Here is a 14028-nt window from a genome sequence, read left to right as displayed (position 1 = left end):
AATATCTTAAGTGCTTTGACAATAAATACAAAAAAATGTCATCTGTGGAAGCCGTGGCGCTGTAAAAAGCACGACCAATCATTTTAGCCGGCCCGGCTAAAGTAACTGGATGGCCTACCTGCCTGTCAGCCTTCCATCTGTGCACAAACTCATCTCGTGCCCTCATTGGTCATGTGCGCGTTTGTGTGTGTTGGAGGAGGGGCTCTGGAAGGAAGTGGCAGATTTTTTCCGGCTGTGTATTTTCAAATTCTAGCACACTCGAGCTGGTTTCTCCAAGATTACCTACCCCACCTTTAACTTCTTATGTTGTTTATTAATATTTTTAATATTTTTGTATTTTTGATTTATTCTGTAATAGACCTAATGTCAAAAACATTAATTCCCCTCTGGGTTAAATAAAGTATTCTGATCTGATTACCTTTCCCAGTCAGGTTTCCATCCAAATTTAGGAGAAAATCCTCAAAATAAATAGCAAATGAATGCTTGTTTCCATATATGTGATTATCAACCGTTGGTTCATCAAGGTAAACATTAAGCAGCACTAATCTCATTGCAGATAACGAAGGCGCAACAAGATGCTGTGCTGTGAAATGATGAGAAACTCTGGAAATATGACATCTGTGTTTGTTTCAACGATTAATGTGAGGAAGTTTACATCAGATCTGTGAGCAGCGATGAGAAGACGGTTTTAATTTGACGCTTTCATTTCATTTCATTAAAAGAGATCCTTGATATTGAAGTCTAATGCTTCATGTGCGACATGTATTTGTTAAATCTGTTTCCATTGCACTTTAGCACTATTGACTTTAACTCATCCTCAAACTGTTCCAATCCTTAGCCCAGAATAAATAACATTAAAGCGATATTTCTTGTTTTGTTTTTTTAATGTGCCTGAAAACAGGTGGATGAGATGCACCTTCTGTCTATTCAAGCTCTCCTCCATCTCCATTACTTGTATCATGCTCGCACAAAGTGCCCCTTTCTGTGTTTGATGTGTTTCTTCTCGGTTTCTTTTCTCCCTCTCCTCCGATGTCCTTGTTATGTTTTACTTTTTTCTGCCGTCTCTGCCAATGCCCTCGTGCCCTCTCTGTCTCTCATATTTCTCTTTCATCTCTATCTCTTATGCTCACTCTTTTCTCTCCATATCTCACTGTCCCCATCTCTCTCCTCACTTGCCTTATTACTTCTATTCTCCCCCTTCATTTTTCTCTCTTTTTCTGACCCCTCCCTCCCCCTTTCTGAAGCAGTTTGTGACTGTAATGCAGCTGAAGAGAACACAGTGTGTCAGCCCGAATCAGACAGATGAGCTGGGAGCCAAGTAAGAGGCTGAGAGCAGCGCATTATTACACACACACACAAACACACACACTTCTTCTCTGCCTGAGGGGCTGTACTGAACGGACGACATACACAGATATAGGCTGTACAACCCCACACACACACACACACACACACACACACACACACACACACTGTCCCAACAAATATCCGCATGGCAGGCATGAGACAAAACACTGCAGCCATGATCTGGTTAAATAAAGTTTAAATATAAAAATAAAAAGCATAATAGGCATTTTAATTGAATTAACTAAAATCTATATATTATTATAAATCAATCAACACAATCAGTTATTGTGCTTCTCTGTTAGATTACTTTGTTGACCAATGACAAATTGTTTTAAATGACAATGAGAAGAAGAAAGAAGAGAACTAGGCCTTATTTCTTATGTTATAATATTAAGTGGTACGATTATGTTGAGGTTACCAAGTTATATTCAAATAAAGTTGATAAGCGGTCACAATTTCAACTGGAGACTTAAAGTAAAACTCATTGAGACAATTATCACAAAGCAAAAACAGGAAGTATGTCATAGTCACTGATGGCAGGAGCTTAGTCTAGTTCAGTCTGTGTGTTGCTCATTTAACGTGTTTGTATCAGGTTTGAATCATGAACTATTCCTCAAATCCACTGGCACTTATAATGCATGATGGATGTTTGCATAATATCACATGTCAGTCATTTACTGTCCACTAATGATGCCCACTTTTCAAAAAGAGATAACACAGCAGTTTAATTATAAAGGCAGCAAACCATTTTACCTTCATTCCTAATTATTCCCTCTATGGGGTCAAATCAAAAACACTCACACACACATTACTTCTGCGATGGTTATATAATTGATGGTACGTTTCTTCATGTTTGAACAGTACAGCAGTTTAAAATGTCAAATAAAAAGTGACAGCATTATTGCCTACACTCAGTGTAACACAAGTGTTTCCTCCCGTCTTTATTGTGTATCATGAAGATTGATACAACTATATTTTGTCTCTTGCAGACAGCATGGTCGTTCGTTAACAGCAGACCCCCTGCAGCGCCTGTGGGCCTCACTTTAACACACACACACACACAAAACACACACAGTGATGGAGAAGCCAACTAATGTGATTCCCGCCTGCAAGCTGTCACCCTCCAGTAGACATTTCTTCTTTACACAGTCCTCTCCCCCATAAGAGTTTTCTCTTGTTTTTGACAGAATGAGAGAAAGTCTGCTAACAGTCAAGAAGGGAAAAAAGGATTGTAAAGAAATGTTTTACTTGTAGGGTTGGGCAATATCGTGAAGGGTTATTTTATTTCCCCACGTGTTATTAATAAACTGTTCAATTGGTTCAAATGTCTGTAGTAATATAAACAGAGCTCTTCCTTGTATAGATTTGACAAAGCGATATAAAAAAGCATAAGACAATTACGAGGTGTGAGAAACTACTGCGGTTGGAACAGCATTGTTAAAATCTCTACCAATTGAAACATTCCACAGTATATCTTTTTCACATTGTCCAATTCTAGTTAGGAAAAAAAAAAGAAGACTAGGGGTGCAACTGAACCACCACATACCTAATGTGACTTTAAGACCCCATTTACATGCAAACTTAAACGCATACGAAACGAATACGATATCTAAAAAGTATTCCGTTCACACAAGACCGCTCAAAAGCACTGGAGACGCTGTAGTACATATGCCGGGCCTGTAAGTGGCGCTGTACTTCTGCCACAAAATACACCAAAAGCAGCGAAGAAGACCCCCGAGCATGGTTGCCATGGTGGCCCTTCTGTTTATGCCCCGCGGTGGATTTAGCAACATGTAGTTCATGTAATTCTCCATGTCCACTTGTTGCTGATGGTTGTGGTAGAGGAGCTGTAGATTTTGCACTAACATCTGTAGCATGGTCAGTAGCTACTGACAGTAGCTACTGACCATGCTACAGCAGTGAGCAGCAGAGGTGGGGAGAGGCTATGGTTTCATCGTTATCAGGAAATTATCGTATAGGCGTAATCACTGAGCCGTTTTCCCCCCCAGAGCGTTCCGTCCGCAGAACTATCCACCTTGGGACCCGTTATCGTTTGCGGGGTCCGTTTCCGCGTTTCCGTTAAGCCCCTGTCACACTGTCCCGAAATTGACACCCGATGGACACACGATAAAGGAAATGTTCAAATTCGGCTGTGATCGTAGCAACATCAGGTCATTCGTGAGGGCATCTAAGCCATCGTATGACCGCCGGTGGAGTTTCTCAGGCTCCGGCAGCAACTTCGTGAGCGGCAACTTCGTAAGGCACTCGTGAGGGCATCTTGTCAAGTCGTGTCATCTTCGTGTTATCATCGGTGCATTCGCCCTCACTCTGATCGGGGCGATTGCCCGATGGCACCGATGATAACAAGATGCCCTCACGATGGCCTTACGAAGGGCAAAATTGACACACGAATTCAACACGAAAATGAACCTTCGCAAGGTCCTTCGGCTATTTTTTGGCATGTCAAAGATTTTGCCACCGCTCACGAAGTTGCTGCCGGAGCCTGAGAAACTCCACCGGCGGTCATACGATGGCTTAAGATGCCCTCACGAATGGCCCGATGTTGCTACGATCACAGCCGAATTTGAACATTTCCTTTATCGTGTGTCCATCGGGTTGTTTTATTGCACAACAAAATCATGTAAACATATTATGTAAATAACCCAATTTGTGTTCTGTGAAACTGAAAAGGATATAATATATTATTTTGAAGGCGAGTTGACAGGAAGTTGTTGTTGCTATGGAAACAACAACATGACGGAGAAAACGTAATATCTTCTACATATAAAGACGGAGAAAGTCTAAAAATATCAGTACAGTATCATAGTACTGTAACATAATTGTTTGTGTTACTTTCGTTGCAGTTGTATGTCTTAAATGTAATGTAAATGTTGCCTTCGTGTGTGGTTCGGGGCCATCTTCGTGCGAAATTCACAATTCCATATTCGTGTGTCCATCGGGTGTCAACTTCGGGACAGTGTGACAGGGGCTTTACGGCCTCGTGTGAACGAACGGGCTATACAAAATAGAAAAGTAGCAGATACAACCGTTTGCGTTCTCATGTAAACAGCATGCAGTAAGTGTGAAAGAAGTTCTTGAAGCAATTACCTTCAGGATGCTGGAGACTGGAAACGGATGTCTTATAACACTGAAGGTTTATCTAAAGATGACTCAGATGAGTAAAATGACTCCACAAATCTTATGAAAAGCAAGACATAGCATCACCATTACTGTCTCTTATTTTCTATCTCTTTACCTTGCATGCCAGAGAACATTTTGTTAGTCTATCCGGCTGGTGCGCTAACCAATAGGAGTGTCCGAAGGCAGGGGTGTGTTGGGGAGATAAACTCCCTGTGGAGGAAACTTTGGGATATTAACCTTTGCAGACCATTTACATGCACACTAACCTACAGTATATAACACACTACAGGAAAGGGAAAACCTCTAAAAGCATAATAGGGCCCCTTTTAATATAATGTATAATTAGTGTATACTCATAGAGAGGAAATAACTCAACAACAAGGCCATTCTCAAGGTTTCCCCATTTTAAGGTTTACTACATCTAGGTAGTGGGGTAAACAAAGGAGATAAGAGGTTGACATGAAAGATTAGATCTTTTGGGAATTTATGATGCAAGACAGCGTTTGTATCTCCTCTTCCTTCACACTCCGTTGAGCCTCGTGCTTTCTGTATCTGCGCTTTGCAGTGTTCAACCTTAAAGGCCAGCAGGGGTGAGCGCGGCTCTGCAGGCGGGAGACTTGTTTGCACTTTGTGTCGAAGCATGTGACCGACACGTCTTCGCCCCCCCCCCCATGATTAGCCGGGGCTGCAATGTAACCTTATTTAAAAATACACAGAGGAATTCCAGGGGAGCAGTGAAATCGGAGAGCAATGAATTATAAATACAACAGGAGGAGAACAGCAAGACGCCTACAGACACTCGCGATGTGTGTGTGTGTGACTTGATGTTTGTGTGTGTGCAGCTATCACTAAAGTTACACTGTGCCAATGTCTCTCCACATCGACAAAGAAAATGAGTCAGTCTAGAACAGAAGCCAACATAAAACATATATTCCATCCAAAAAGATACAGAGACTGCCAAACACACCATCTCTAAACCTGCCTCTGCTGTTTTACTGCAGCAACACTGAGAAGGTTATGGCATCATCTCTCCAAGCATGAAATGTGTAAAACCAACTCATTGCCAGCTATAGAATTAAAGTAGTGAGGAAAACAAACTTTCAGAGAGGAAAAGTTTACAGGAGAAAACTAAACTAACACCTACCGATACTTAGCTTACTTCAGCCTTTTGCACTTTGCTAAGTTTGAGTCACATCCTCTCAAAAAGGTGCAAAACTATTCAACATAAAGACAGTCTTTCAGGTCTAGATTTGCAGGTTATTTGCCTCTGAGGAAATCACACGCCTACAGCAGTCATGGTTTATTTGTGACAAGAATAATGTGCAAGTAAGCAAGTTATGACAGGGTGGCTGATGATCTGACAACATTGGCACTTTCTCTAAGGGAAAATACAAAGATAAAGTCAGTGCCAAATGCAACAAGTCTTCCAAGTAAAACAGCATCGGAAAATGCCTTCCAGGACGACATGTACAAGCGAGTTCTGGTTCGGGTCTGATGTCCTCCTAATGTGCTGCACTATAGTTGGGGTTAAGTAAGAATAAAGCTCAAAAACGGTTTTGTCAGGATGGTGGAGACATTTTGTTTTGGGTTCAAATGTCTTCTTGATTAAGGTTAGAAAACAACCAGGGGTGGTCGAATGAGAACAAGATGGACTGTCTGTACGAAACTGGAGTCCTTAACCTAGATAAATACGTTGCATTTTACCACTTCTAGTTCCTATGCCGAGAAGTAAACGTTTTTTGAACGTGTTTGTGTTTAGAAGCCTGAAATGATTTTGATCTAGGACATCACATCAGTAAATATCCCACTTGTGAATGTCCAAAGCTTCTTCATGTCATACAAGCAGCAATTGCTAACGAGTGACTTAATAAACTACAAACTTCATCACGCTGACACAAGTCCGCCGTTAGCTTAGCCGTAGTGATGCGCAGAAATGGGACTGTGATGTAGTTCGTTAAAAAAACACAAAGTAGTGCCACAAAGCTTATTATCAGCTAAATATATGATATACGAAGATGCTAACCTTCGGGTCAACCTACAAAAATACGCCACCCCTGCACCACTCTATACTTTCTTATTGCAAAAACACCATAACAATGAAAAATCTAGTTTAAAGATTGCCACCTTACAGAGCAAATACAAGTTTTCTAAATCATCATATCCAGGGTCTATGCAGGAATCCTGAAGTCAAAGGTAAGACCTTTTAGACCTTTTTTAAGACCCTTTCCTACATTTTAAGACCTCATCTCCACTTTGAGTTTTAACCGGTTACCTTGGCGACACACTTTACCTCACATTGACTATATACAGTATTGATTGTCCTTCCTCCTTATCTTCCAACCATTTGGACGCAAACTTGCATTTCCCCATAACGATGTTGTTTAACAACCGGCGTAAACGGACCTTCGCGCTATCAAGCAGTGAGCGTGCGATGTCCTGTTCAGATGACGTCAAACCCAACGGGATGCCATAAATAAACTACACAGAATCACACTACACACCTACGCAATGATTACATTCAGGCACACTGTAGAATACAACCTCTTTGGACAATTCATATACTTATTGAAAACAAGCTACAAAATGTAACACCTTGGAAAATGCCGTTTAATACTTTTTAATAACCTTCATTTTCTCTAAATTGATTCATCAACTTGTAATACTTTTTAAGACCCCACGGACACCCTGACATCGTCTTGGGTGTTTCAGCTTTCACATCCGCATGCATTAGCTTTAATTAACCTGTTTACCATCTCCCTACTTTCCAAACCCTGACCCCTGTATATTAAACAGGCTGAACTGAGCAGTGGAGGCAGTGCAGTGTGGAAACAGGCCTGAGTGTGGATGACAGGCCTAACAAGCTAAATATAGCCTTCTGGGTTATCTCCTCTGTGGGCGCAGCCAGTCCGTTGTTGCTTCACATTATTTACGTGTCTGTGCGTGCACCCGCTCTCTCTTCCCCTCTCTATCTCTCTTTCTTTCATTTCACGCCCCCCCACACAAACACATCACTATCTCTTTCTCTCGCTCTGTGTTGCATATAGTCTCCTTTCTCTCTCTCCATTTCATCCTTTCACAGCATCTTTTTTCACCCTCCGTCTCTCCTCTCTTCCCTCTTCTGTCCCTTGGTATCTTCTCTGTCTCATTTCGTCTCTCTTATTCCTTTTCAGCTTTTCCTTTCCCCTCTCTATCCCTCCATATCTCCTCTATCACTCCCTCCCTCCCCTATTTCATTCTCTTTATCTCTGCGTCCCTTTGTATCTTTCCCTCCCTCAGCTGCTCCCTGTTTTTCTTTCTGTCTGACACTCTCTGAGCCTTTTTTCCTCTCAAGCTATCTTTCCCTTTGAGCCTCTCTTTCCCTCCTCTATCTCTTTTTCTCTCCATTTTACTCTTCCTCTCATTTCTGAGCCATGCCGATGAAGCTGCATAGCACTGTGTAAGCCGTCCACTACACCACAGTGAGCCCCAGTTCAAATAATACAGCCTGGGGTGCTAACCGCCTGCTATGCTAACATACAGTATATGGATGTGGCATCTGCACCTGAAGCGACATGAACTTACACACAACATAACGCAGAAGACGCTCTCGTGCTTATCTCTTACTCTTTAGTGTACCAACAGTGCAGGGGACTCAAAGGCCATGACATTTAATATGCACAAAGTTTGATCAAATGTCTTCCATAGCCTCTGTCCAAGGAAAGATACACAGTTGCATGTGAAGAAGGTGGATGTGAGTCTGTTCTCATTGTTGCCCTGCTGCACTGTAGTCGTGTGAAACCACTGCTAAAATGAGTGTCTGACTTTAGGTACGTGCTAATTTTATTCTATTTTACATGTAAATAATGCACTTCTTACACATTGACCTGCTCACTGGTCAATTGCAACATTCTCTTGCACTATTTTCTTTCTGTTCTGTGTCTTTCTTGCACTATATGACTTGAGCTTTTCATTGCCATAACTACACTGCAGCTACTGTACTCTGCATATGACAACATCTGGGTGTTTTTGATATAGCTGTGGTTTTTTGGAAGGTTTTTCTTTGTGTGTGTTCTGCTCGGTGTCATTATGTGCACATGTTTCTTCCAGTACCAATTTGAGAAGCATAGTGAGGATTTTTTTTTAAAGATAGGTTGGTTTGACTAGTCATTCTGTTTTGAAAAGGACCAGTTGAAGGTGTGTGTAGTTTAAAATCCTAAAAAGAAACCTGGCTTTTTGAGATTTTGAATTCGACAAGTAGAGATGCACCCTCCAGTCTCATATTTGCATGATGGTTTCATGTTGAGCAGCACACACAGTGGCACAAAAACACGCACGACATGCAACAACACTGAGGCAGCTGCGGCACACAGTGCGCTTCAGACCTTCACACACACACTTGTCATCATGTTGTCGGTGTTGAAGTTCTTCAGCACGAGTGAAGAAGTCATAAAGCTCGCAATTTGTAACACCTGCAAGTCCAAAATAAACCGAGGAGGAAGTGTGGCTCGGTATGGTTGCAATGTGGGTGGAATGTTCAAATAAAAAAAGATGTTTGGCTTTCCTCTAACCACATTACAACGTTACCATACCAACTGGTTGAAAGTCGGATAAGTTTCCTTCTAAAAACATTTGAAACAGCTGTGTTGTTATTTAGTTTTGTTGCAACTGTTTTATTCCGGGAACATTTATTTTGAGATTAGTTTGAGTGAGAGGTCGCAGGTAAAACTTTATAAAAAAAGTTTTTGTATCATCTCTACTTTTAAGTGTACCTTTGTCCTTTTTATGAAACAGCGCCCACTTTGGTCACAAGTCCTGATTAAAATGGCCCTATTGTGCTAATCTTCAGGTCCATATTATGTTGTGCCTACTGTGACATGCTTACATGCTTTAATGTTCAAAGAAAGTGCACTCGTAAAATATTTTAACCATTTGTAAAGTAATAATGCTATGACATTATCAAACAGTGCATTTGATTATATAGTCAAACTGTGATTTGACAGGCTTTGATTTAATCAGGCACTTAATGTCAGTCATTACTGGAATTAGGATAAGTTGGGGCCTAAGGAATAAAGTAACTTAATGGTAGATCCTCACAGGAAGAGAAGAACAAGTGTGTGTGTGTGTTTGTGAAGATGAATGGACGTGTGTATCTCCTGTGTGTTTGTGTGTGAGTGTTTTATCTGTTATCTGCTGTCTGTCTTCCTGTCTGTCTGTGTGTGCTTCTTTATCCATTTGCCTGCCTGCCTCTCTCTCTCACACTCAGTCTGTTTGTCCATATATCTGCCTGTCTGCCTCTCTCTCTCTCCATCTGTGTGTCTATCTAGCTTACGGCCCTGATCCCGCCTGCTCTCCCAGGTTTATGAAATGCGAGCAGCTTAGCAGATGGTGCATATCGTATTCTGGTCGGCTCTGTGTTGGTTTTGTACCACAGACGAAGGCTTACGATACATGTGAGCCTTTAGTCGCTCAGACACACCGACGCAGAGGGAGCTCGGGCTGTTAGCGCACGAGAGAAAACAAAAAGACGAAGCAGAGACTGAAGTAGGGGGGAAAATTGAAAAGGATATGGATAAAAGAAGAAGTAGGTTTAAGAGGAAAGTTTGAGGGAGCAAGATAAAAAGTGAAGAAACACAGACGGAGAAACAAAATACTAGCTCAGTAGTGGTTTGTGCAACTTGTGGAAATGTTAAACTATATGCTATTACACATATTCAAATGTGTATACAAATAAAAAATAACATGTTTTTCAAAGAAGATAATGATCAGTTATTAAAGCGCCCTATTATGCTCATTTTCAGGTTTCACATTTGTATTGTGTGTCTCTATGGTGACATGTCTCCATGCTTTAATGTTCAAAAAGCTCTTTACATACTGCCTGTGCTGCAGCACGTCTATCCACCCTCTGTCTGAAACCAGAGCCCAGTCTGCTCTGATTGGTTAGCTGGCCGGCTCTGTTGTGATTGGTCAACCGCTTAGGGATGATTAGCCTATCACGTACAATGTGTTGGAGCGCTAGCCAATAGAAGCGGGAGTGTTACATAGTGATGTCATTATGTTCCAGAAGTAAGTACAATGGAGGCATATATCACACTACAGGAAAAGGAAAACCCCCAAAAAGCATAATAGGGCCTCTTTAAATATAATAGTGTTTTCTCAAAGTTGTTTTTAAACACCTGGATGTCAGTTCAATATGACTCAAATGTTAAAATCTGTTTTGGGTATTTTATAATGCTCAAAATCTCTATTGCCTTGGGGTTGTTTGTTTTTATAAACAGCATATTGATGTGAACGGAACGAGAAGTTAAAGCAGAGAAGAGAAAATGTATCTTGAGAGAGAAGAGCCAACAGATCTTTTACTCCTGAATGACACTAAATATACACTAAATGCAGCAAAAAAGCTAAGCGCAGACTCAATTCCCCTGATTGCAACTCCTATGTAAGAGCCCATCAGACTCTGTTCAGAGGTTCTGATTGGCCCAGACACAAAAGAAATTCCAAATACAGCTGTGGTAAAGGTCTGATTGGACTCACCATGATGTAGTGCCTCTGCATCTCCGTCTTCTCACTGGCCAGCTTCTCACACTCCAGTTTCAGGCTGCACAAGGACGGAGGAAGGACACACGTGGATTAAATGGTGTATTTAAATCCACTGAAGTGAAGTATAATTTCCACGGGATATTACAGAGGTCAAACCGAGTTTAATGCTGTGTAAGGATACCTACAAAATATTCTCAGGCTACCTATCACTGCTAAAAGTGACACTGAAAGATATCACCTTCATGGAAGAAAATGCCAGCAGGGTGTGTGTTTTATTCTCCTCTGCAATTCATCACACGTCCATGTGAGGTCAGTTTCACAAGTCCTTCTGTGTCTAGTTATATTCGTCATTGGTGAGTTTATATAAGAGTACTGTTAGTGAGCTCAAAAGGGTCCTGATAAAGTTTTGCATGTCATGAGTGTGATAGTGGTATGTGATAGTGTGATACATACAAAGCACTTTCAAATGTGTTTCAACTGCATATTATATGATATAAAGAAAGTGAAAAAACGATTCTTTATACCAGCCACTGCTTTGTGATGAGAGGAAACTGTAATGTGCTAACGATTGACAAAGAGGATGTGATACTATTTATGTCATGTGTGTATTATAATATAGTGTGTGTGTACCTGTGATACTGCGCCTGGAGGAACTGGAATTCCTCCTTGATACGGTCCAGGGTCTCCAGGACGGTGAATTTGAAAGACTGGCCGGGTTGTAAAGGAACCTGAGCAGGAAGAAGAAGAAGAACGACATAATTAAAAACTGAAACCCAGGTGTGTGTGTGTGTGTGTGTGTGTGTGTGTGTGTGTGTGTGTGTGTGTGTGTGTGTGTGTGTGTGTGTGTGTGTGGTGTGTGTGTGTGTGTGTGTGTGTGTGTGTGTGTGTGTCAGGGAGAAAGGCAAGAGGAGAGAGAAGCCAAGATGAATGTGAGAGGGAAGGTCACTCTCCTTCCCACACATCATAAAGTTGTGTCCTCTCCCCCCTCTGTTCCCCTCCTCTAATGACTCTGCCTCCTTCCCTCCTCTCCCTTTCTTCCTCTCCTATCCTCTTCCTCTCTTCCACATTAGCATCCTCTCCCCTCTCCCCTTTCCCCTCTGCAAGGCTGCTAATGTATTCCAGCCTACAAAGAGCTGAGAAGGGAGGAAGCGTCAAATGAATAACTTATAGGGAATCACGGCTCCGTCTCTCACCTGCTAAAAGCTAAAGAAGACCCAGCAAAACAAACACCTCCCTGGGGTTGACCTCCACACCCCCTCCTCCTCCTCCACCTCCTCTCCCATAAAGCGCTTTCTACAGCTGCTCTCCTTCAGGTTCGTGTTCATTGTGTGTCAGAAGGGGGGGGGGGGGGAGTTATTGTCCGATATAAAGCTGTATAACCGCTGTAACTGTCTGAGGTAAAGGGTCTTCAGGTTTAGCTGTAGCTCGGCAATCAGTCTGCTAGACCACTTTATAACCTGAGTGCGAGATTTTCTGCTCTTTAAAGACACGCTACCAAACCCTGACATTAAAGAAAAGAACAGAACTGACTCGATAAAACGTGATAACCATGGTTTTATTCATGTTAAAATAGGACAGTTTCCTAAGTCAGTACAAACGCTGGTGCCATCTTTTGCACACAGCTTCACAATTTGCTTCATAGCTCCTCAATATTCTTCATGAAACAATAAGCAAGGGCACTGTTTTTTGTGCCTGTAGTTGTTTATTTTTGGCAACAGGGCTTCAGTTTGTAGCCAGGAAAATCCAGAGTAAACAGAAGTGGTTATGGAGATTTCTATGTAAGAAGATTCTTCCGGTCCATAAATTGCTTTGGCTAATTTCCCCTGCACAGTGGGGAGGATGCAGACTGCCAGGTGTCTCTGCCACTTCTCCTCACCTGTCAGTGATCGGCCTCAGCAGGAGGATTGAGCTTCCTGCTAGGATCCAACCTCCCTCTGACGCTTTTAGTGCAAAGGCAGGTACTTTTCATCAACACCCCCCCACCTCTGTAAACCCTGCACACACTGTATGATAAGAGTCTCAGCTGAGGACATGGCCACGATTATGGGAGTAAGTTTCCCTCTATACAAACATTTCCAACCTAAATTACACACTGATGCAGCAAGTAAATAACCCTGAGCTTGAGTAGATGATTTTTTTCACATGGTATCGTGTTTATGCAGGTGTGCCAAAAAATGCAACACCGAGGAATCATGTAAGAATGACTAACTAGTAACTTAAGTACAAATGCACCTATCATGATCAGGTGTTTCCGTTTGTAAAACATCTTAACTCAATGGGATAAAATACTGCTATTAATATTCAGTTTGATTTAGTGTGTGTGTGTGTGTGTGTGTGTGTGTGTGTGTGTGTGTGTGTGTGTGGTGTGTGTGTGTGTGTGTGTGTGTGTGTGTGTGTGTGTGTGTGTGTGTGTTTGTGTGTGTGTGTGTGTGTGTGTGTGTGTGGTCTAGCATTACTATACTTGTGGGGACCTACATTTGTTTACATAGTAATTTTAGGGTGAAGACTTGGTTAGGTTTAGGATTAGGGTAAGGGTTAGGCATGTGTTGGTTATGGTTAAGGTTAGGATAAGTCTCCAGGAAATGCATGTAAGTCAATGTAATGTCCCCTGAAGTGATGTATACATGGTATGTGTGTGTGTGTGTGTGTGTGTGTGTGTGTGTGTGTGTGTGTGTGTGTGTGTGTGTGTGTGTGTGTGTGTGTGTGTGTGTGTGTGTGTGTGTGTGTGTGTGTGTGTGTGTGTGTGTGTATGTGTGTGTGCGATTTAGTTTATCCCGTATCCTCGACACTTTTATTTTGAAATGTGTTTCCTTTGACCAGTATTGGGCACCCCTAAACAGCAAAGACACTAAACACAGCTTATTCGCATAGGCTGGGATTTGTCGAAAATAGAAATGCTGGTTGGGATGTATGTATGTACCTAACTTTAAACTTAACAACACCTGTGATAAAACCATCAAACATTCATCCAGCATGCAAGTAACCCGAGCTCTATATCCATCGCTCCACCCATACGTCGGCACG

General features: G+C 41.8%; 1 protein-coding gene across 1 annotated transcript in view; it reads right to left on the bottom strand.

The window, feature by feature from the left end:
• tle2b (TLE family member 2, transcriptional corepressor b) overlaps positions 1 to 14028 on the bottom strand; it is a 101195-nt gene that overhangs the window by 73280 nt on the left and 13887 nt on the right. Inside the window, 2 exon segments of the mRNA XM_034223522.1 lie at positions 10999 to 11062; positions 11635 to 11732. Of these exon segments, the coding sequence (XP_034079413.1) occupies positions 10999 to 11062; positions 11635 to 11732 (162 nt within the window).

The sequence above is a fragment of the Gymnodraco acuticeps genome, unplaced genomic scaffold (genome assembly GCF_902827175.1).
Source record: "Gymnodraco acuticeps unplaced genomic scaffold, fGymAcu1.1, whole genome shotgun sequence".
In the NCBI taxonomy this organism is placed as follows: Eukaryota; Metazoa; Chordata; class Actinopteri; order Perciformes; family Bathydraconidae; genus Gymnodraco; species Gymnodraco acuticeps.
The sequence above is the reverse complement of the archived record's forward strand: the minus strand, read 5'-3'. Positions and strand labels throughout refer to the sequence as shown.